Source organism: Erythrolamprus reginae, chromosome 1 (assembly GCF_031021105.1).
Source record: "Erythrolamprus reginae isolate rEryReg1 chromosome 1, rEryReg1.hap1, whole genome shotgun sequence".
NCBI lineage: Eukaryota > Metazoa > Chordata > Lepidosauria > Squamata > Dipsadidae > Erythrolamprus > Erythrolamprus reginae.
This window is the reverse complement of record NC_091950.1, coordinates 395,546,267-395,571,321: the sequence shown is the minus strand read 5'-3', so window position 1 is coordinate 395,571,321 and position 25,055 is coordinate 395,546,267. Positions and strand designations below refer to the sequence as shown.

General features: G+C 40.5%; 1 protein-coding gene across 1 annotated transcript in view; it reads right to left on the bottom strand.

Annotated features, from left to right (window-relative positions):
• Positions 1-25,055, bottom strand: part of PITPNM3 (PITPNM family member 3) — a 239,530-nt gene that overhangs the window by 91,681 nt on the left and 122,794 nt on the right. The window contains exon 3 of the mRNA XM_070735034.1: positions 14,769-14,876. Coding sequence (XP_070591135.1) covers positions 14,769-14,876 — 108 coding nt within the window. The remainder of the gene's footprint in view (positions 1-14,768; positions 14,877-25,055) is intronic.

The window sequence follows — 25,055 nt, the reverse complement described above, 5'->3', positions numbered from 1 at the left end:
TAGTGATCCTGATATTTATAAACATAATTATTTATTAACAATAATTAATTTTTTGTTATTTATTTGCAAAAATTATTAGTTTGGCGATGACATACGACGTCATCAGGTGGGAAAAACCGTGGTATAGAAAAAAAACCCACAAAGTATTTTTTAATTAATATTTTTGAAAAACCGTGGTATAGGCTATTTGCGAAGTTTGGACCCCCGAAAATCGAGGGAACACTGTATGTGGGAACAATAAATATATAAACTTGCAAACAAGAAAGTTCCACTTCCACCTAATCGTTAATACAGTCCAAAAATGTACTAATTTGACTAAAAAAAACCTGCCTCCTAACAACTGATTGGTGAACAACCTATGAAATAAGGAATTATTCCTAGCAGCAATTCATCCAGCTGTTGATGGGCAGATTAAATTAAAAGTTGTAGGGTCCACTTTGGACAAATATTGTCTCAAAAGTCTCTACTGAGAAAACAATGTCTTTTCCAATTTCTAAATCGATCCATTGTTAAATAAATAGTTAGCAACTACTTCTAAAAGTTTACAGCTTTTATCCATTGTTCTAGTCTTGCCTTCTGTGGGAATGGGAAATTCAGCAACAGGAAATGAATATGCTGCATATTTTGCAGTCTCATTGGCCACAAATCCTACAACTAGTTTTTACTGAATGGGCTTCAAGAACTCTTATTATTAATAGCAATTTTCTCACTGTCCTTCTAGATGCCGCTGGAATCTATACATACTGCTGTCATGTATGGTTACCAAGATAGCCTCTCTCCAAACCTAGAATTTTTTTATTTATTTATTTATTTATTTATCTATTTATCTATTTATATTTATTTACTTTTATTTATTTATTTATTTATTTTGTCCAAATAAATAAATAAGTTATTTTGTCGTAGGGTATTCTGTTTCGAGTGAAGGAGTGAAGGGCTCCTCTGGTGAAGTATCTTTCGACATTTTCAAGGGTGTTGATATCCGAGATTTGGTATGGGTTTATATTATTTGTACCTCTTCAATTTGCAATAATCACTCATTTAATACAAATGATCAACTGGGTTTATTGCTTTGAAAATGCCTTCATGTGAAAGGATTGTATGTATGCTGCCCACTTCCCAATGAAAAATGGGTAGATCTATCAAGCCGTTTTTAATCTACAATGCAAAGGCTTTTCCCATCTTCAGGAGATCAAACTGCACATCTGGATTGGTTCTCAGAACTACTAGAACTATGCAAAGATCTGGGATTTTATTTTATTTATTTATTTATTTTGTCCAATACACAATAATACACAATGAAGGTTATAGAGGATATAGTAGAGAAGAAATACGAGATATAGGAGAGACTATAGGACAGGGGACGGAAGGCACTCTAGTGCGCTGATGTACGCCCCTTACTGACCTCTTAGGAATCTGGAGAGGTCAATCATGGATAGTCTAAGGGTAAAATGTTGAGGGTTAGGGGATGATACCATGGAGTCCGGTAATGAGTTCCACGCATCAACAACCCGATTACTAAAGTCATATTTTTTACAGTCAAGTTTGGAGTGGTTAATGTTAAGCTTGAATCTGTTGTGTGCTCTTGTGTAGCCTTTGACAGGCAGGACATTGCAACATATGATCTTGTGGGCAATACTTAGATCACGTTTAAGGCGTCGTAGTTCTAAGCTTTCAAGACCCAGGATTGTAAGTCTAGTTTCGTAGGGTATTCTGTTTCGAGTGGAGGAATGAAGGGCTCTTCTTGTGAAGTATCTTTGAACATTTTCAAGGGTGTTAATGTCTGAGATGCGATATGGGTTCCACACAGATGAGCTGTATTCGAGGATGGGTCTGGTGAAAGTTTTGTAAGCTCTGGTAAGTAGTGTGAGATTTCCAGAGCAGAAGCTACGTAGGATTACATTAACAACTCTTGAGGCCTTCTTAGCGATGTTGTTGCAGTGGGCTTTGGCACTTAGATCTTTAGTTATTAGTATCCCGAGGTCCTTGACCGAGTGGGGATTATCTGTGATAATTTGTTTATTAAGTTTGTATTTGAAGTTCTGATTCTTTTTGCCGATGTGTAGGACAGAGCATTTGCTGGTTGAGATTTGGAGTTGCCATGTGTTGGACCAGTCAGAAACTGAGACTAGGTCTTTTTGTAGGGTAGTTGTGTTATCAGTGATGTTGAAGAGTTTTACATCGTCTGCAAAAAGAACACAGTTGCTTGTGATGAGGTCGCAAAGGTCGTTGATGTAGAGAATGAAGAGTGTAGGTCCCAGTACGCTACCTTGGGGGGACACCGCTTTTAACAGGGATGGGGGTGGATATGGAGCTTCCTATTTTGACCACTTGTTGCCTGTTAGACAGAAATGCAGTAATCCAGCTGTGGAGGGATCCTGAGATGCCATAGGATTTGAGTTTTTGAAGGAGTTTTTCATGGACCACTGAATCAAAGGCTTTCATGAGAAACTAAACTAACCCCATGTTTCCACAGCAGGAATTACATAACCAGGTAACCATATCAAGGTACCATTGTTTTAAGATATGCGCAGTAAAAGCTACATCTGTGCCGATATATACTAAGAAAGAAATGTTGCCATTAAATTCAAATCTCTGTATAGGTGTACAGCACAGTGCTGGATAAATTACATCAATCAATTACCCAACGGTAGATGACAGAATTTCAATTCTTCAGGTGGGGAGAGAAGCAAGGGAGCTGTCCAAGGTCCCTCTTTCTCCAACAAAGAATCTATCTAAAGCATGAGTGTCAAACTCAATTGCGTCATATGACTTATCACAATGTTTTTTGCCTTTGTGGAGCTGGGGTGGGTGTAACCTGTGCATGATGCATCAAGCCGCCAGTTTGACACCCCTGATAAAGCAATGAAAATATTACTGCACTGCTGAAATGAATATAGAAAAGCAAGAACTTTGCATTTTTTTTTGTTATTGGTAAGGAGCAACTGGATAAATACAATCGTTACACTCCATGTTGACTCTATGGTATTAACCTTGATAGCAATGTAACTTCTCTGAATGCCATCTTCTGTGAAACTAGTCATTTCCTTCCGAAATTGGTTGTTCACTGTGAAAACGGACTGGTGGATTAGGTGGGCCAGAAGTCTGATCAGGTAAAGGTACTGTTTATAGAATAGAATAGAATAGAATTCTTTATTGGCTAAGTATCATTGGACGCATAAGAAATTTATCTTTGGTGCATATGCTCTCAGTGTACATAAACATATTCTTAACTATGCATGCAGCTAGCATCAAATCAACAATCCCGACTATTCTAGCATCAAATCAACAATCCCAACTACTCTAATCATAAATACTTTTGCCCATAAAATATGCTACAATCTTTAAATCTCCAAGTATATTTATTAATCTTATCCTTCTGTTCTTCCGATTATCTTCCTTTCCAGAATTTTGTAGCTAGCAAGTAGAGTTCTCTACTGAAATAATACCATCTTCAAATAAAACTTTAAGCTTTAATATCGCCACCATTTCTGGCAATTATCTGGGCAAAACTCTGCAGTTTGTCACGATTTTCGCAAATGGTTTGCCATTGCCTTCTTCCTAGGGATGAGAAAGGGACTCGCTCAAGGACATCCAGCAGACTTTATGTCCAAGGCAGAACTATAATTCACCATCTCCTAGTTTTTACTCTGGTGCCTTAACACTGCACCGAACTAACTCTTATGGATACAGAAAACTGGAAAGGAAAATTTATGGGTCACAAACAGATCAATAAAACTGCAGCTGGCTATATTTTAATATACTGCCATTCCCTGCAAAGAAAAACCAGTTCTGTCAATTCCAATTGAACCCTGATCAATCAAATGCAACACAAGATTTATGGGACACAATGTTAAAAATCAATTTTAAATATTTTTAATGTCCTACGGAAACGTACATTGAATTACATGATTCCTCAGAGAAATCAGATGTAAAATCTCCTTTCAGAACTGTTTTCATTTCCCCCAGAATGGTTCAGCTCACTGTCAGATTAAATGCATTTTCCTACAAGCTGTCAAGAGGAGACTTGCTCAGAATGCAGACAGCATCTTTCTCAATTCCCCCTGAATCACTGGCTGATGATTGACATAAATTAGCAGGGAACACAAGGCAGCCCTTCATATCACTGTCAAGAGCAGCTGTAAAACATGTTGCAGTCCGTCAAAGCCCACCCACTAATTATCTATTTTGCTGTCTTTGAAACACTGTTTGGGTACTGTATGGCCATTGCACCACTCAGTGGTTTAGAAAAAAAAATTCAAACGTCTATTTGTGCAGAGAATATCAACTTCAAAAAAAACCCCACCACCAAGATAAAAACTAATAAATTAGAAATCCAATGATAAACAAAAAAGTTAAAAAATACGGACTCAGATAAAAAAAATGCAGAATAAAATAAATATTTTATTTGCACAGACAAGGATAACTTGTTAGAATGAAGATTCATTTAGCTGGAAAACAGTGTATGTGAATAAATCTAATTGTGGGTATTTTCATAACAATTTGGGCTTGTGTGAACTTTTCAGCTAAAGCAATTTCCCAAATTTTTAAGCACCACTGAAGCATGCAGTTTAGTTTCCTAATGCTTTGCAATAGTGAACTTAGCTTTTTACAAGACCTGATTTAATTTGTCATGTCGCTTCAGTTTAGGAAAAAACTAAAGGCAAGATTCCTGAACAAAGATTGGTGGGTGTTTTTTCCAATTTCTATTAAAAATATTCAAAAGTTTTGCATTTTCTTTCTTTGTAGTTTTGTTTAATTTAAAGAAATAAAATTATATTTTATATTGTAAAATTATCAATTATTGTAATATATACCATTCTACTTATAAACATAGTAATAATATTTATCTAATATAGTTTCAGCAGGTAAGTCCATTCTTCCAACAGTTTAATGTTAAGTCTCTCTGTGTGTAAATAATTGAACAAGCCAACTGAGTCTTTTCCTCATCTTACCCATAGCTACTTCAAATAGATTTCGTGGAAATGGTCACCCTTGAGAATGAATAAAGAGATCCATTAAGGAAGGATACAGTTCTTCCATCTATTTCAAGAACAGAAAAGAGTGCTGGAAAAAGTATGGTGAACAAGTAAGAGGCTGGGTATAATTTGTATTTCCCTCAAATTATGGTTAGCCAGATGCGAGCACTAAAGCAGCACCTTAGAGGACAAACATTATTTCGTATCATTCCTCAACATTTTCTTAAAATCTTTCCCAACCAATTTGCACATGTTTCTACAGATTTAGAGAGACTAGAAAATCCGAAGAGATGAAAAATGGAACAATTTAAAGAAATAAATAGTTTTAAAATATGTCAATTCAGACAAAAATTATATTCCTAGTATTCTGGATATTTTTTTCCCCCAATTTCTTTTTCTAAAACTCATATTTCTAAATAACTAAAATATTACTTAGAAAAGTTGCACAAGGGTTGTTTAAAGGTTCGGAGGATTTTTATTTAATCTAATAGAAACATAGAAGATTGACGGCAGAAAAAGACCTCATGGTCCATCTATATATCTTATACTATTTCCTGTATTTTTATCTTAGGATGTATATATGTTTATCCCAGGCTTGTTTAAATTCAGTCACTGTGGATTTACCAACCACGTCTGCTGGAAGTTTGTTCCAAGCATCTACTACTCTTTCACTAAAAAAAAAATCTCTTGTTGCTTCTGATCTTTCCCGCATAAATGATATAAATATATATATTTATATAAATTTATAAATCATATAAATGATAAAACACAGCACAAGTAGAAGTTATTGAGCCAGAGATATTAGCTCTAGAGTCTAGACCTGTGATGCCGAACCTATGGCACATGTGCCACAGATGGTACGTGTAGCCATATCTGCCGGCACATGAATCGTTGCCCTAGCTCAGCTCCAATGCACATATGCATGACCACCAGCTGATTTTTGGCTCGCACGGAAGCTCTGGCTGGGTGATTTTGGCCTCCAGGGTGGTGGGAGGGAGCATTGTCCCCTCCCCAAGCTCCAAACAACTCTCTGGAGCCTGAGGACGGTGAAAAATGGAGGAGTAGGGGGGAGGTCACGCACGCATGTGCTGTGGACTGGGGCGAGTGGGAGGTTTGAATTATGGATGTGGGCATGCAATAGGGCATGCACACACTATTTCGGTACCCAAGGAAAAAAAGGTTCCCCATCATTGGTCTAGACCAGGGGTAGGCAAAGTTGGCTCTTCTATGACATGTGGACTTCAACTCCCAGAATTCCTGAGCCAATCATATGAGCTCAGGAATTCTGGGAGTTGAAGTCCACATGTCATAGAAGAGCCAACTTTGCCTACCCCTGGTCTAGACCATGAAAAAAACGGTCTTAGGTGATATTTTGCATCAGCATTATTAGAAAAAGGCACACAATCTGAAGTGGAACAATTAAGGAAGTTGATTGATACCTTTGTGACTGATTGGCAGCAAACTGTGAAAATCTCTCCAGACTTGGCATGTGTCACCTTCTCCAATGAGAGAGAATGTCAAAAGTTCAAATCAGAATATTTGTCTCTGAATTCCAACTTTCAACACTAGTCAATGTGCAAATTATACAAACTTGCAATATACACTGCTCAAAAAGATAAAGGGAACACTCGAAGAACACATCCTAGATCTGAATGAATGGAATATTCCCATTGAATACTTTGTTCTGTACAAAGTGGAATGTGCTGACATGTGAAATTGATTGTCAATCAGGGTTGTTTTCTAAGTGGACAGTTTGATTTCACAGTAGTTTGATTTACTTGGAATTATATTGTGTTGTTTAAGTGTTTAATTAAAGTGTTTTTTTAAGCAGTATGTTTGTTATCTTTCAGTTCTGCACTTACCTTCTCTTACTAATTCTAGAATTAAGAAAGTGCTTCAAGGCATTGGTGGCAAGATTTTCTCTTTTTCTGATTTAACGTTATGAACTGAAAACAGACCTTGATCTAGCACCGTGATGGCGACCCTATGGCCCATGTGCCACAGCTGGCACGCAGAGCCCACTCTGCGGGTATGCGAGCTGTCAACCAGCTCATTGCTCTGGCAGCCATCTGATTTTTGGGACGCAAGGGGACGGGGCACATGAGGGAGATGTGCGTTCATGTGGCGGGGAGTTCCATAGGCATGCATGGGAGGGTCGTATACACAAGCATGGGGGGAAGGAGGAGCACAGGGGTGTACGCCCTCCCCAGGGCTGTTTTTAGTCCCAAGAGGCTGCAGGGAGGCCTAATAGGCCCAAAATAGTGGGTGGGGGGCGCATATGTATGCATAGAGGTGGGAGAGCTTACATGCATATGCGCAGGGGAGCATGGGAGGTCATGCATGCATGCACAGGGGCACCTCCATTGCATTTTGGGTGCCAACGCATGAACTTTTGGCACACAATGACGAAAAAGTTAGCCATCACTGCACCAGCATGTAATCCTATGACAAAAACATTTATCTGTTTTCTTACTTCATCTTCAAACACACCTTAAGGCTCCTTTGAAATGAACAGACAAGGCCCCATTTAACGCTCTTCCCTCAGATTGCGTCCTTTAATGCTGTTCTGGTTCAGGCCAGTCAGACGATAGTTGAATAATTTTATTTATTTATTTATTAGATTTGTATGCCGCCCCTCTCCGTAGACTCAGGGCGGCTAACAAGAATAATAAAACAGCAACCGCCCCGAGTCTACGGAAAGGGGCGGCATACAAATCTAATAGATAGATAGATAGATAGATAGATAGATAGATAGATAGATAGATAGATAGATAGATAGATAGATAAAATATGGCAAATCTAATATTAAAATAACTAAGAAACCCTTATTAAAAACCAAACATACACACAAATATACCATGCATAACTTGTATAGGCCTGGGGGGAAAGGAATATCTCAATTCCCCCATGCCTGACGACAGAGGTGGGTTTTAAGGAGCTTAAGAAAGGGAAGGAGGGTGAGGGCAATTCTGATCTCCGGGGGGAGCTGGTTCCAGAGGGTCGGGACCACCAGAGAAGGCTCTTCACCTAGGTCCCGCCAAACGACATTGTTTAGTCGACAATTTGCTTCAGATAGTTCAAACAGTAACACTTCTATTTATTTCTTCTACTTCGTTCAGTACAATACACTTCTGTGACGCAGCAGAATTTCTTGCGGTTTCTCCCCCCTCCCCCCATGATAAACTAGACCATATATCTCTATAATTGCTTCAACGGCTGCTAGGAGGCACGCCTTAAATATTCTGGATGATCTCAGCTGATTAGAAAGGCAATAAAAATGCAATAACTCACACAATAAAAACTTCACCCTCCGCCGCTTCTCTGGAAGCATCCATGTTGGCTGGATGTCAGATTGACGTAAGCAGCTACTGTTTCCATCCAACTGTGGAATCCATCCACATCCGGATGTGATGTAATTATTTAATTAATTAACTACGCTCTAAACTGCATCTTAAAATCTCTCCCCGGTAACCTCTTCTAACCTTTTTTGCCACCTTCTGAATTTTGGGTCTAACCATCTCAAGTCCTGGCAGCTAGAACTGTCTGAAGACAAATCTGTCTGTAAACTTTCACTCGAAATCTGTTCTCCCATTTCATCGTCTTCCTCACTAAAATTCTCTTCATCTCCTAAACCAGGTAAATGGGCAGGTTCCATTTCACCTTCCCCCTCTGAATCGGAGCATTCCAACGGCTGACAGGGAGCACACACGACAAATGTTTTGTATAAATTGTGGACAAATGAGATTCAGCACTGCAACACTGTCTATTCCATTTTAAATTACAGTGATACCTCGTCTTACAAACTTAATTGGTTCCGGGACGAGGTTTGTAAGGTGAAGCGTTTGTAAGACAAAACAATGTTTCCTATAGGAATCAATGGAAAAGTGATTAATGTGTGCAAGCCCAAAACTCACCCCTTTTGCCAGCTGAAGCACCCAGTTTTGCACTGCTGGGATTCCCCTGAGGCTCCCCTCCATGGGAAACCCCACCTCCGGACTTCCGTGTTTTTGCAATGCTGCGATTTCACTGAGGCTCCCGTCGCTGGGAAACCTCACCTCCGGACTTCCGTTGCCAGCGAAGCGTCCGTTTTTGCGCTGCTGGGATTCCCCTGCAGCATCACAAAAACACGGAAGTCCGGAGGTGGGGTTTCCCATGGAGGGGAGCCTCAGGGGAATCCCAGCAGCGCAAAAACGGGTGCTTTGCTGGCAACGGAAGTCCGGAGGTGGGGCATCCCAGTGGCAGCGGCTTGGGTTTGTAAGGTGAAAATAGTTTAGAGAAAGAGACAAAAAAATCTTAAACCCCGGGTTTGTATCTCGAAAAGTTTGTATGACGAGGGGTTTGTAAGACGAGGTATCACTGTACTAGAATCCCTTCCGATTTAAAACCAACTACAACCGCCTAATTCAAAATTAGTTGTTGCAACTGCTAGTTACATATTTCTAAGCTTCTTCCGACAGTCATGCTATTTTCAAGAGTTTCCCCTTTTCTGCCTTCAGCCCTCTCTCCTGTGAAAACTGCTTTCTATTAAAATTTCAACTTCTTATCAGCAAAACGAATAGAAAAGCAGTTTGTTTGCACAGATACACGGACAGCCAGTTAATCTCACAGTTGATCTATCTGTTTCAGGGTGACGTGGAGAAGGACTCACCTCGGATATCCCCAAGACTGTATACAAATTATTTTTTTTTAAAAACCAGTGGAAATCTGGGGCCTGATAAGCCATTAATTCGGCAACAACATTTGCTATGACTGTGCACAAGAGAACAGTTTCTGAATGTCTTGTGGAGTAATAAGGATACACTTATTTACTTTTGCTGACCTCAGTTATATACTGCTCAAAAAAGTAAAGGGAACACTCAAACAACACATCCTAGATCTGAATGAATGAAATACGTCCACTGAATACTTTGTTCTGTACGAAGTTGAATGTGTACAACAGCCTGTGAAATTGATTGTCAATCAGTGTTGCTTCCTAAGTGGACAGTTTGATTTCACAGAAGTTTGATTGACTTGGAGTTATATTGTGCTGTTTAAGTGTTCCCTTTATTTTTTTTGAGCAGTGTATATATACGAGGATGAGTCAAAAAGTAATGCCATTTTCTTTTATTTCAGGTGAAGTTTTTGATAACAATTACCTGAATTCTTTCCCTGTTATAAATGATTATATCATTTACATTCTGAAATCTTTTCTTTCTTACTTTTCAGGTTTGTAGACTCACAAGGAAAATTCAAAATGGCTGCCCCCTTAGAGTTGCGTCAAAAACAAAGAGGAGTGATTGAATTCCTCGTTGCTGAGGGGCAAACCCCTATGAACATTCACCGACAATTACAAAATGTGTTTGAGGACAATACTTTAGATTATAGCAATGTATGCAGGTGGGTCCGTCTTCTGAATGATGAAAAGTGGAGAATTGTGAGTGTAGCCGATAAACTCTGTTCTGGCTGTCCGTCTGACAGTGAAGAACTGGCTCAAAGAACAGTCAACAAAATTTTACGAGGCAGGGATACATGCTCTCATTCGAAGGGGGAACATTGCTATTGAGAGAAACAGTGAGGGTAGAACAAGAAGCACCTGAGGGTAGGACAAGAAGCAATGGGTGGAAACTAAACAAGGAGTGAAGTAACTTAGAACTAAGGAGAAATTTCCTGATAGTTCGAACGGTTGATCAGTGGAACAGCTTGCCTCCAGAAGTTGTGAATGCCCCCACACTGGAGGTTTTAAAGCAGATGTTGGATAACCATCTGTCTGAAATAGTGTAGGGTTTCCTGCCTAAGCAGGGGGTTGGACTAGAAGACCTCCGAGGTCCCTTCCAACTCTGTTGTTATTATTATTTAGTGACTATGTTGAAAAGTAGGGATGTGATCCACAGAGGACCAGTTTTATTTTGCTATAATAAAAGATGTGGGAGTGCAATGCTTAGAATGCAGTACTTACTGCAGGTTAACTCACTGCCATGAGTTCGATTCTGACCGGCTCATGATTGACTCAAAAAAGCCTCATTTGTGAGCTTTCAACAAACAGCAAGAACTGCAATAACTCTTGCAACTCTACATTAATTGGATCTGATCATTTTAAATAGCAACCCATTTGTTAGATGGGATTCCCTTTTTCTGTAGGATCCCTTTGCTTCTGTCTCCTCTATTAAAAGATTCCGTTTAAATCAGGATTTTCACTTCCATGTAGTGGCCCAGTGGTTAGAGTGCAATACTGCAGGTTACTTCTGCTGCCTGATGATTGCCAGCAGTTTGGCAGTTCAAGTCCCACCAGCTCGAGGTTGACTCAGCCTTCCATCCTTCCGAGACCAGTAAAATGAGGACTCAGATTGTTGTGGGTGATATGCTGATTCTCTAATCCAGTGATTTTCAACCTTTTTTGAGCCGCGGCACACTTTTTACATTTACAAAATCCTGGGGCACACCACCAACCAAAATGACACAAATCTAATAAATAAATAAATAAATAAATAAATAAATAAATAAATAAATAAATAAATAAATAAATAAATAAATAAATAAATAAATAAATAAATAAATAAATAAATAAATAAATAAATAAATAAATAAATAAATAAATAAATAAATAAATAAATAAATAAATAAATAAATAAATAAATAAATAAATAAATAAATAAATAAATAAATAAATAAATAAATAAATAAATAAATAAATAAATAAATAAATAAATAAATAAATAAATAAATAAATAAATAAATAAATAAATAAATAAATAAATAAATAAATAAATAAATAAATAAATAAATACATACATACATACATACATACATACATACATACATAAATAACCCCCTCATATATATAATCCCATGTAACATCCCCTTATAAATACAGTCAATCATCAATCATCCCTCCTGAAATTTATACCGCTGTCTCATTTATGGGTACTTCTCCTGTCTTTCCCCCTTTTCTCTCTCATGTTTCTCATTTCTCTCTCTTCCTCCCTTTTTCCCTCATTCCTTCTCCCTTTCACTTCTCCTCTTTTTCCATCCCTGTCTCTCCCCCCCCCCTTATGTGTGTGTATGTATACACACTCCAACCATTTCCAAAACCAGGTGACGGCTGGGGTTTAATTCTCTTTTATTCTTTTCAAAAACAGGTGAGGGCTGGGGTTTTTTTCTTATTATTTGGGTGCTTTTTACCATATGCTTCAAGAATCACCCCTCTCTCTCTTTTGTTTCTCTCTCCTCTCATTCTCTGCCTCAATCATTTTCTCATTTCTCCTCCCCTTTTTGTTCTCATTTCTCTCTCTCTCTCCTTTCCTCTTCCTGTCTCTCTTGCTATCTTTTTTTCTCTCTCTCTCTTGCTTTCTTTCAGTATCTCTTGCTATCTCTTTTTCTCTCTTGCTTTTCTTCTCTCGTGCTTTTTGTTCTTTCTCTCTCTGTGTTGCTCTCTCTCATTCTCTTATTTTCTCTCTCTCTCTCTTTTCTTTCTCTCTCTCTTAGTCTCTCTCTCTCTTGTTCTCTCTTATTTTCTTTCTCTCTCTTTCATGCTTTCTCTCTCTTGTTCTTTCTCACTCTCTCTCTCTCTCTGTTGCTCTCTCTCGTTCTCTCTCTTCCTTTCTTCTCTGTGGAGGCCAGCGAAGGTTTCCCTTAGTTTGAATATTCCGAGCAAGCAGCCCCTTTACTGACAGCCCGGGACGGGACTGTGAGAGGGGTGGGCGTTCCCACAGCGCTTGGAGCGGCTAGCGGCCGGATTGCCAGCGGCGCTGCAGCCACCGCTGTGGAAGAAGCCGCACCCCAAAAAAGCCAGAGGGAAGGATCGGGCGGGCGGGGACAGCCACAAGTGGAAGCCTCAGCCCTGGAGCCCCCTCGCGCCCATGGCTTCTCGTCGATGTCTCTGCCTGCCCGATCCGCTGGAGTGCTAATAGCAGCGGCGGGCAGGAGCCCCCCCCGCTATTCCCGCCGCCACCACCGCTATTAGCACTCCCGCGGATCGGGCAGGCAGAGGCATCGATGAGAAGCCATGGGTGCGAGGGGGCTCCAGGGCTGAGGCTTCCACTTGCAGCCCCCCCCCGCTATTCCCGCCGCCGCCGCTATTAGCACTCCCGATGCCATTGCCACCGTGGGGAGGCAGGGGCAGCCGCGGCTCCCTTTACTCCTACTGCCGCATCTCCCTGCCCCTGCCTCCCCACGGTGCCTCCGGCCAAACGCGCCTCTGGCTTCTCCGCCCTGCCCCATTGCCCGCCCACTCTCCTCCGCCGCCGCCTCCTGCCTTGGGGCGAGGAGTCCGGGACTGTGTGGCTTTGCGCCATGAAGAGAAAACGGCAGCAGGGAAAAGTCGGCCGTTTTCTCTTCATGGCGCAAAGCCACACAGTCCCGGACTCCCGGCCAAACGTGCCCCTGGCTTCTCCCCCCTGCCCCATTGCCCGCCCGATCCGCCCACTCTCCTCCGCCGCCTCTCGCCGCGGCACACCTGACGGTGTGTCGCGGCACACCAGTGTGCCGCGGCACACCGGTTGGGAAACGCTGCTCTAATCCACTTAAGCAGTATATGTCTAAATGCTATTATTATTATTATTATTATTATTATTATTATTATTATTATTATTATTTAATTAATTAAATTTGTATGCCGCCCCTCTCCGCAGACTCGGGGCAGCTCACAGCAGCAATAGAAAACAATGTACAATACAAATCTAATATTACAAAGTTAAAAACCCACAATTTAAAAAAACACGCACACAACATACCATACATAAACTATATAGACCTGGGGAAGATGTCTCAGTTCCCCCATGCCTGACGGCAGAGGTGGGTTTTAAGAAGTTTACGAAAGGCAAGGAGGGTGGGGGCAGTCCTAATCTCTGGGGGGAGCTGGTTCCAGAGGGTCGGGGCCACCACAGAGAAAGCTCTTCCCCTAGGTCCCGCCAAACGGCATTGTTTAGTCCAGTGATTTTCAACCTTTTTTGAGCCGCGGCACATTTTTTTACATTTTAAAATCCTGGGGCACACTCTCCTCTCTTTTTCCATCCCTGTCTCCTCCCCACCCTTGTGTGTGTGTTTGTATACACACTTTTGAACCATTTCCAAAAACAGGTGAGGGCTGGGGGGGTTTTCTCTCTTATTCTTTGGGTGCTTTTTATCATATGCTTTAAATCAAGAGTCACTTCTCTCTCTCTTTTGTTTCTCTCTCTTTCCTCTCATTCTCTGTCTCAATCATTTTCTCGTTTCTCTTTTTTCTCTCCCCTTTTTGCTCATTTCTCTCTCTCTCTCTCCCTCTCCTTTTCTCTTTCTCTCTCTCTTTCTTTCTTTCTCTCTTTCTTTCTTTCTCTCTCTCTCTCTCGCTTTCTTTCTCTCTGACACTTGCTTTCTCTCTCTTTCCCTCTTTTCTTTCTCTCTCTTGCTTTCTCTCTCTCTCTCTCTCTTTCTCTCTTTCTTTCTCTTTTTCTTTCTTTCTCTCTCTCTCTCACACACACACTCTCTGCAAAAAATTGCGAGACCAGAACCTGAGCTTCCTTCTTCGCGGCACACCTGGCTATGTCTCACGGCACACTAGTGTGCCACGGCACACTGGTTGAAAAACACTGGTTTAGTCGATGGGACTCAGAAAAGGCCAACTCTGTGGGACCTGACTGGTCGCTGGGATTCGTGCGGCAGAAGGAGGTCCCAGAGATATTCTGGTCCGATGCCATGAAGGGCTTTATAGGTTATAACCAACACTTTGAATTGTGACCGGAAACTATTGCTATATATCAGTCCCAAATTTAGCCACACTGCATAATAAAAACCAGATAGCACTCATTCATTTGGACACAGGTTAAACCAAAATTGTACCTTGATTTTCATCCAGCTTTCCAATTGTCTCGATCTGCTCCACCAAGTCATTGGAATTCCACTGACTCATCCCCAGAAGGATGGCATTCTTCCCTTCGGCCACCTCCTCTGCAAAAGAGAAACAAGCAACCATGTAATTTCAGTGATGGCCTAGAAAGCAGAGGCAGGATTACTTCATTGACAATCAACAGAAAGCAAAATCACCCTAAGTGGAAAATACCCAGGTTTTCCAGAGGGCTTTGCAAGGACATATTCCCCATATAATATGCCTGCCTCAAGGAGGCCTGGAATTTGATACATCTCTTTTATTTCCAGTATTTATTTTCTATCAGTATATTGTGCAGAGCTTAATAAGGGAACACTCAAAGAACACATCCTAGATCTGGATGAATGAAATATTCTCATGGAATACTTTGTTCTGTACAAAGTTGAATGTGCACAACAGCATGTGGAGTTGATTGTCAATCAATTCCACATTTCTGACTTCTGACAGTCTCAAAATGGGTGAGCAGTGTGGTCGGGCGGTAGGAAAAGCAAGTAGGATGCTTGGCTGCATAGCTAGAGGTATAACAAGCAGGAAGAGGGAGATTGTGATCCCGCTATATAGAGTGCTGGTGAGACCACATTTGGAGTACTGTGTTCAGTTCTGGAGACCCCACCTACAAAAAGATATTGACAAAATTGAACGGGTCCAAAGACGGGCTACAAGAATGGTGGAAGGTCTTAAGCATAAAATGTATCAGGAAAGACTTAATGAACTCAATCTCTATAGTCTGGAGGACAGAAGGAAAAGGGGGGACATGATCGAAACATTTAAATATGTTAAAGGGTTAAATAGGGTCCAGGAGGGAAGTGTTTTTAATAGGAAAGTGAACACAAGAACAAGGGGACACAATCTGAAGTTAGTTGGGGGAAAGATCAAAAGCAACATGAGAAAATATTATTTTACTGAAAGAGTAGTAGATCCTTGGAACAAACTTCCAGCAGACATGGTTGGTAAATCCACAGTAACTGAATTTAAACATGCCTGGGAAAAACACGTATCCATTGTAAGATAAAATACAGGAAATAGTATAAGGGCAGACTAGATGGACAATGAGGTCTTTTTCTGCCGTCAGTCTTCTATGTTTCTATGTTTCTAATCAGTGTTGCTTCCTATGTGCATGGTTTGATTTCACAGAAGTTTGATTTACTTGGAGTTATATTGTGTTGTTTAAGTGTTCCCTTTATTTTTTTTTTAACAGTGTACATAAAGGATAGATATTCCAAGTGGATAGCATTGGAATATCATTTATATTTATATAGCACCTATAACATTTATATAGGTGCCGTTTTTGAATGGCACAACACTATCTTTCCTGATCTCCTGATATTAAAAGTATTACCCTAGCAGCTGTTGCCAGAAATTGCTTCCCACTCACAATACCACAATATAGCTCCTCCTTTCCTTAGCTAGGAGAGCAATAGGACAGGGGATGGAAGGCACTCTAGTGCACTTGTACTCGCCCCTTACTGACCTCTTAGGAATCTGGATAGGTCAACCGTAGATAATCTAAGGGTAAAGTGTTGAGGGTTTGGGGATGACACTATGGAGTCCGGTAATGAGTTCCACACTTTGACAATATTATTATTATTATTATTATTATTATTATTATTATTATTATTATTATTATTATTATTATTATATTATTATTATATTATTATTATTATTATATTATATTATTATTATTATTATTATTATTATTATTATTATTATTATTATTGGTGTGGGCATGTGGGTATGTGCTATTGTGTGTAAGCAAGTGCTTTTGGCAACCAAGGAAAAAATATTTGTTCTATACAATGATGAAAAATTGAAAACCCCTGATATTGCATTAATATTGCACTCTACAGTAGAATTCAATAAAGTTACTGCTCTGGGATAGAAGCTGTTTTTCACCTTATTTGTCCTTGTTTTTATTATCCTGTACCATCTGCTGGATAGTTAATAGTTCAAAAAAAAGGGTACCCAGGATGCGATGGATCTTTAATAATGTTTTGAACTTTCTTATGGTAGCGGGAGTTATAGAGCTCTTCCAAAGAGGGGAGAGGGCAATCAATGATCCTCTGGGCAGTGATGTTAACACTCTGGAGCGCTGTGCTATCTGCAGTGAAGGGCTACCAGAGTGTGGGTGTGGCTTATGCAGGACGCCCTGCATTTTAAAAAAAAATTATTTTGTCCAATACACAATGAGGGCTTTAGTGGGTATATATCTATATACACATAGTAAAATACATGATGAAGGTTATAGAGGAGATACTCATAGTAAAATATATCTAAGAAATAATAGAAAAGAAGATATAGGAATAGAACATATCAATGAAAGAATAGAAGAAGAGATATAGGAATAGAAGAAAGGTATAGGACAAGGTTCGACAAACCCAGGCGCCTGGTCGCCAGTGGCGCCTAGAAAATGTTGTCTGGCGCCTAGAAGGGCGCTGCGGTGCCTCTGACCTCTCCGCTCCTGCCCGATGCCGCGGTTTCTGGCGCTCTCCTGCTGGGTCCCAAAGAAGGCAGGCAGGAAGGAGACCTCCATTCTTCGCGCCTTTTTCCCGCCTTCCTTCTTTGGGGCCCAGCAGGAGAGCGCCAGAAACCGCGGCATCGAGCAGGAACCGGGAGGTCGGAGGCACCGGCACGGCAGCGCCCGCCCAGCTGAAGGTTCCCTGTCGTCATCGGCAAGTGTCCTTTGGTTGCCCGGCGGGAGGGCACTGGCGGTGGGAGCGGGGGGGGGGGGCCGCGGCTGCAGCGGCACAGGCAGTCGCGGGGAGATGGCGGGGGGAGGGGGGGCGGCTAAAGCGGCCCCGGGCACCGTTCCCTGTACGCTTTTCCAGGGGCGCGCAGGGAGCCGCGGCCACCCGCCCGCCTACCGGATTTCCCTCCGCGCGGCTGGGGAGGTGGATTCGCCGCCCCCGCCAGCCCGATCTCCCTCCAGTGGCTGGTGACGTAGTTCTACCGCCCTCGCCAGCCTGATCTCCCTCCGTGGGGGGGTGGGGGGCGACGAACCGACGACCGGGGGCTGTCCGTCCGTGTTGGGTGGTGCAGGGCAGGCACAGGCAGCCCCAGGGGAGAACAAGGGAGGGAGAGAAAGGAAAGAGAGAGTAAGGGAGGGAGAGAAAATTGAATGAAGGAGGGAGAGAAAGAAAGAGTAAGAAGCAGAAAGGATAGAGAAAAAGGAAGAGAAAGGGAGGGGGAGAAAGGAAAGAGGGAGGAAGGGGGGGAGAGAAAATTGAATGAAGGAGGGAGAGAAAGAAAGAGTAAGAAGTAGAAAGGATAGAGAAAAAGGAAGAGAAAGGGAGGGAGAGAAAGGAAAGAGAGAGAAAGGGAGAGAAAGGGAGGGAGAGAAAATTGAATGAAGGAGGGAGAGAAAGAAAGAGTAAGAAGTAGAAAGGATAGAGAAAAAGGAAGAGAAAGGGAGGGGGAGAAAGGAAAGAGGGAGGAAGGGGGAGAGAAAGAAGATATGAAGGAGGGAGAAAAAGAAAGAGAGATAGGAAGGAAAGAGGGAGAGAAAGGAATGAGAGAGAAAGGGAGGGAGAGAAAGGGAATGAAAGAGGGAGAAGGGGTGAGAGATAGAAAGGATAGACAGAAAGGGAGAGAAAGGAAAGAGAGAAAGGGAGGGAGAGGAAGGAAAGAGATGAGAGAGGAAGGAGGAGACAGAGGGGGTGAAAGCGATGTCAGGTGGAGACTCGGCAAAAAACCAAGTTTGCTTAAAAAAAATTCTGGCTCCTAAATTTTTTGGCTGGCTCCTAGATTCTGAACAACTTTGTCGACCCCTGGTATAGGAGATATAGGGGAGCAATAGGACAGGGGACGGAAGGCACTCTAGTGCACTTGTACTCGCCCCTTACTGACCTCTTAGGAATCTGGATAGGTCAACGTAGATAATCTAAGGGTAAAGTGTTGGGGGTTTGGGGATGACACTATGGAGTCCGGTAATGAGTTCCACGCTTCGACAACTCGGTTGGTGAAGTCATATTTTTTACAGTCAAGTTTGGAGCGGTTAATATTAAGTTTAAATCTGTTGTGTGCTCTTGTGTTGTTGTGGTTGAAGCTGAAGTAGGCAGGATGTTGCAGCATATGATCTTGTGGGCAATACTTAGATCTTGTTTAAGGCGTCTTAGTTCTAAGCTTTCTAGTCCCAGGATTGAAAGTCTAGTCTCGTAGGGTGTTCTATACCTAGATTTGGATGTCCCCCATTTCAGTGGGGGAGCCAAAGCTAAGTACAGTTGCCATCTAGTTTTTCTAATGACATACTCAGGGGACTGGACTGCATAGCAGCCTTCAGCAACTAAGACTCATTAGCACTTGTTGTGAGGTTATAGAAGGCAGAGGTAAATTGCCCATCCCTAAAGGGCTTGGATTATTGATGCAATGACTATACAGAAGGTCATACTCCAAGCAGTGAAATAATTTACTAAAGCAAGTCCAAACGCTTATAGGGAGTTCAGTTGCTACAAAATATAGAGAGTGTTCAATGCAGTGGCGGGTTCTAAACCCTTGACTACCGGTTCATGTAGAGCAAGGGTCCCCAAACTTTGCCACTTAATTAATAATAATAATTTATTTATTGGATTTGTATGCCACCCCTCTCCGTAGATTCGGGGCGGCTAACAACAATGATAAAACAACATGAACAATCCAATAATAAAAACAACTAAAAACCCTTATTATAAAACCAAACATACACACAAACATACCATGCATAACTTGTAATGGCCTAGGGGGAAGGAATATCTCAACTCCCCCATGCCTGGCGATATAAGTGAGTCTTAAGTAGTTTATGAAAGACAGGGAGGGTGGGGGCAATTCTAATCTCCATGGGGAGTTGGTTCCAGAGGGCCGGGGCCACCACAGAGAAGGCTCTTCCCCTGGGGCCCGCCAAACAACACTGTTTAGTCGACGGGACCCAGAGAAGGCCAACTCTGTGGGACCTTATCGGTTGCTGGGATTCGTGCGGTAGCAGGTGGTTCCGGAGGTAATCTGGTCCAATGCCATGTAGCTGTCTGGAGAATTCTGGGAGTTGAAGTCCACAAGTCTTCAAGTGGCCATGTTTGAGGACCTCTGACATAGAGCCTCCTGCCACTGGCACTACCAGTTCTAAGAATCAATCCAAACCGGCAGCAACCCACCACTGGTTCAATGGCTACTGCCTGGAAAATAGGAATTCCCACATATGTACACATTAAACCGGAAGGTGTTGAATTTAGGCAAGTGCATGGAATGGGCTACATGCCCCACTATCTTTAGGACAAACCCAAACAAATTGAACATGTGTAATTATGGACACCTGTAAAATGAGAAAGATAAAGGTTTTCTCTAGCCAATCAATTCAGAGTCTAGGGATAGTACTCATCTCTATTTCTTAGTCAAGCGAGCCAGCATGGTCTGAAGATATTTCTGTGGTTGTGTGGCCACCATGACTATACACCGAGATGCATGGAAAGCTGTTACCTTTTCACCTGTGATAATTTCTCACATTTGCATGGTGGGCAGCAGCTCAGGCAAGCAATGGGAACTCATCCCATCGCACATCCATCAGGTCTTGAACCTGGGCTGTCAGCCTTCCAGGTAACAAGTTCAGCGTCTTTAATCAATGAGTCATCACCCCCCTGTAAAATGGTATGGAGTTACACACAATGAAAAATAATTCCTGACAGTCAGAACGGTTGATCAGTGGAACAACTTGCCTCCAGATGTTGTGAATGCCCCAACACTGGAAGTTTTTAAGCAGATGTTGGATAAGCATCTGGCTGAAATGGTGTAGGGTTTCCTGCCTAAGCAGGAGGTTGGACTAGAAGACCTCCAAGGTCCCTTCCAACTCTATTATTATTATTATTATTATTATTATTATTATTAATAAATAATAATAATTAATAACTAAGGGGCTTGCATAATTGCACTACCGTGCTTACTGTCCCTAGCCTAATGTTCCTTTTTATTTGTATCCATTTCATGTATTTCTAATCATATTTATAGTTATATCTGTTATCTAATACAAAGGTTATCCAGAAAGTAAGGTTACAAGGCACGTAGCTCCCATGGGGAATGCTTGCGGGGAAAATTTGTATTACTATCGTCTAGTGCAGTGTTTCCCAACCTTGGCAACTTGAAGATATTTGGACTTCAACTCCCAGTATTCCCCACCCAGCATTCCTGGCTGGGGAATTCTGGGAGTTGAAGTCCAAATATCTTCAAGTTGCCAAGGTTGGGAAACACTGGTCTAGTGGGAAGCCAGTGGAAGAGAATGAGCAGTGCCAATAGTCAGTAGATCATTGACTGGTGTTGTGGTGAAGGTTAGACATGAGTGTCCTCATTCTGTTTCCCTCCAAGTGCTAAGGACAGGAACACTGCTGCGATGGGTGCCCAAGATTTGTGGTTTAAGTAGAAGATCTAAAAATCCCAATAGGCTCCTGAAAATCTCATATCTTCCACCATGTTTATCTTTCGGACTATGGGAGTACCATAGGATCATTACAACTGATAACCACTGATGTACAAATTTATTGAAAGAGACTGACCATGAAATAAATTGTCTTCCTTCAACTCCATAAATTGTTTTGCAAACTGTATAAAATTGTGGCACTGGGTTATTGCTGTCCTAAATTTCATACCTTATATTCTTGATATACACAAAATCTATTCATGTACTGACATCGGTATAGAAAAAAAATACAGCCATATGTAACTACTGTTTTGGCAAGTTCCGGTCATTTTATAAAGATAATTTAACTCTAGCTTCATTGTACCCATGAACCATAAGTACTCAATTTTGCAAAGATCCTTTGCCACCAGATATCCTTTTGAAATTGGTACAAAATATGAAACTCTGATAGCTTTGGTTTTAAATGTCAACATTAGAAATTTAATTTTTAAAAGTAAATATACTTTTTAAACAAAAGAAGCAATACAAGCTGTAGTTGTTACCAAGATATGATGAAACCACAAAACTAATTTAGAAAAAGTGCATTTACCAAATATATATCTATTACATTATTCCCTTTGGGAGAAAGCAACATTATCCACATAAAAAGGAGTAAAAAAAATTGAGATTGAAAGAAATTAGGAAAGAGAGAAAAAGAAAAAAACCTGAGAAAACTAGTTTACATCAACATTATTCTACTGTACACTGCAACACACCTTTGTGCAAATCATCCTACCTCTCACCATAACCATGTACTATTTCATATACTGTTCTTAACATTTTTTTCAGAATCATGTCAATTTCATCTATTATTTTCTCTACCTTTCCTCTCCTCTCCATTCCTTTTTCTTTCATATATTTGTTTTGTAATTTGATCGTCATAGATTCTCTCTTTATCCCAACTTATTTCCTTCACTGGTCACCTCTTTCATATTCAATCCACTTTCATTCTTGGCCCAGAGTTCTTTTTGTTTAATAAATTAAAAATCTAGCTTTTTACTACATAATTTCTTAAGTACTAGACTCAATTTACTCATTTTATATGTGCGTTTTCTGCAGACAAATAGCAGCGATATTTTCTACATGTTTTTTTTAACTTGCCAGGCTGGAATTCTGTCTAATAATATAGACACTAAGATAAACTGGATTTTTTAAAAAAATCATGCAAAATTGACATTTGCAATTTAAGAGAAGCTCCTGCTTGTTCCTGTTGCTGTTTCCTTTAAAGTTAACATTATAACTTTCAAGAACTGCATTTATCAGGAGGAAAAAGAATGATTCTTACTGTGTTTTCTCTATTGAAGATTTTGATCTAATGCTGTAAAGTGTTCTCTGTTTGTGCATTTTGTTTCTGCTGTGAAATGCAGATTTAATGCCCTAGATTCTCATTGATTTAATGCTCTAATAGATAGCATTAAATCTTATTAGAGCATTAAATCATTGAGAATCTGGACCAACCCAGGTTTTACCAATACTGTTTTTTAAAAAGAGTCTTGGAATATAACAATATTGACTTGGGTCCTGTCACTGCGTATCTGTTGTTGCTATGGAGAATCTGAGTCTCTGTTAAAAGGTATGTCTGAAGACACATACCATTCATGCTTTAAATGACAGATCTAGCTGAGCAACCCCCAAAATAGCAGCTGCCTGTTTTTTCAGCCGTAGTATCAAACAAGAGAACAATGACAAAAAAAAATACATGAAGTCACAAAAAGATGCTTATTTCAAAATAAGAAAAATAGAAAAGCTTTGGCAGATAATTTTTCCACTCCCATTTCCAAAGAGTAAAAACAAGTGTGCTAAGATATTTGAATCTATGTTATTATCTGTCATCAATATTTTTGCAGCATATCAATAAGAATAGAGTTGGAAGCGACTTTATGGGTCTTCTAGTTCAACCCCAAGCTCAAGCAAGAGACCTATGCCATTTCAGACAGGTGTCGGTTCAGTCTTTTGTTAAAAACGTCCAGTGATGAAGCAGCCACAGGATCAAATCCCAGTAAGGGTATGGCTAGCTGATGAGGCCAGAACAAGGCCGAAATAGTGTTATCCTAGTCTTCCTTAATTTTAAAAATTCAGCAAAAACATGTTATATCTATCTATCTATCTATCTATCTATCTATCTATCTATCTATCTATCTATCTATCTATCTATCTATCTATATCTATATCTATATCTATATCTATATCTATATCTATATCTATATCTATATCTATATCTATATCTATATCTATATCTATATCTATATCTATATATATATGACGGTCTTGGCATATTCAGGTTTCTTCCTGTGTAGGATTTGGAAATTTCTGGCGACGTTTCGACGAGGTCCCACTCGTCATCTTCAGGCTGGTGCTTCTATCCTTGTTCTAGGGTGAACACAGCGAGACCTGAGCTGCCTTCCTTCTATAAATACTGGTGGCTGGGTGTGGTTTGATGGCTCAGCAATTGCCTGCTGTGTAAAAACTTCCTGGTGAATCAGTGGGGTAACACCTGGGGTCGTTAATTTAATTGAGGTATGCTGATTCGTTAATGATTGTGGATTAGGGGTGATATCACATGGTTTTTTTTTTGCTGAATTTGAAAATTAAGGGAGACTAGGATAGATCTATTTCAGCCTTATTTTGGCCTCATCAACTAGTCATACCCACTGGGACTTCAACCTGCAACCTTTGCCTTGTAAGGCAGAGAATTATCCTCTAGGCCAGTGTTTCCCAACCTTGACAACTTGAAGATATCTGGACTTCAACTCCCAGAATTCCCCCGCCAGCGACTGCTGGCTGAGGAATTCTGGGAGTTGAAGTCCAGATATCATCAAGTTGCCAAGGTTGGGAAACACTGCTCTAGGCTACAGTATCCAATCCCTTCAGCTCTGCACCAGGGAAGGGTTACATATTTTTGTGTCGAATTACCCTGGTGTATTGAAGAAACATCACAGCTCCTTAATTTAATTTAATCATGCCATCACTCTGCTAAAAAAATAATTCCCTCAAAACTGTCAAACTATTTACTAAGTCTGCACTGCTATTACTACTAGTTTTTTCTCATCGTTCCTATCACCCATTTCCTCCCACTTATGACTGTATGATGGTAACTTGTTGCTTGTATCCTTAAGATTTTTATTAATATTGATTGTTTCCTTATCGTTTATTTAATCCCTATGACATTCATTAAGTGTTGTACCTCATGATTCTTGACAAATGTATCTTTTTCTTTTATGTATGCTGAGAGCATGTGCACCAAAGACAAATTCCTTGTGCGTCCAATCACACTTGGCCAATAAAGAATTCTGTTCTATTCTATTGATAGCAGCAATATTATTTTATGCACAAAAATGTAAGGATGCTTTGCTCTCTACAAATGGATGAATGGTTGCAAAACCTGATGGAATTAGCAGAGATGGCTCAATTGGCTGCTTTGATAAAAGAAAAAACAGTTTCTACTTGGAAACTGTTTTCTAGACTTGGTGCTTGAGCTAGAACAAAAAATGAAAATTTGAGCTTTACTGATAGATAGATCGGTTGTTATAGAAATGGCTAGTTTATACTAAAAGGTTGAGGTTCAATGTTATTTGTTATTCTTCTGCACCAAAGGGAATTGAAATTCAATGTTTCTTTTGTTTTCTCTTCTTCTCTACACTTTTCTCTTCCCTTTTCCCTCCCCTATTTTTCCTATGATTTGCTTTTCTATTTTTCTTTTTATAACTAATAAAAAGTGGGAGGAAAGAAAATAAATACAAGAACTCTTCAAGCAAACAGTATGAAAAACAAACAAACAAAACCCTAATCCTTCTTTTCTCTAGACTGAACATCCCCAATTCCTGCAATG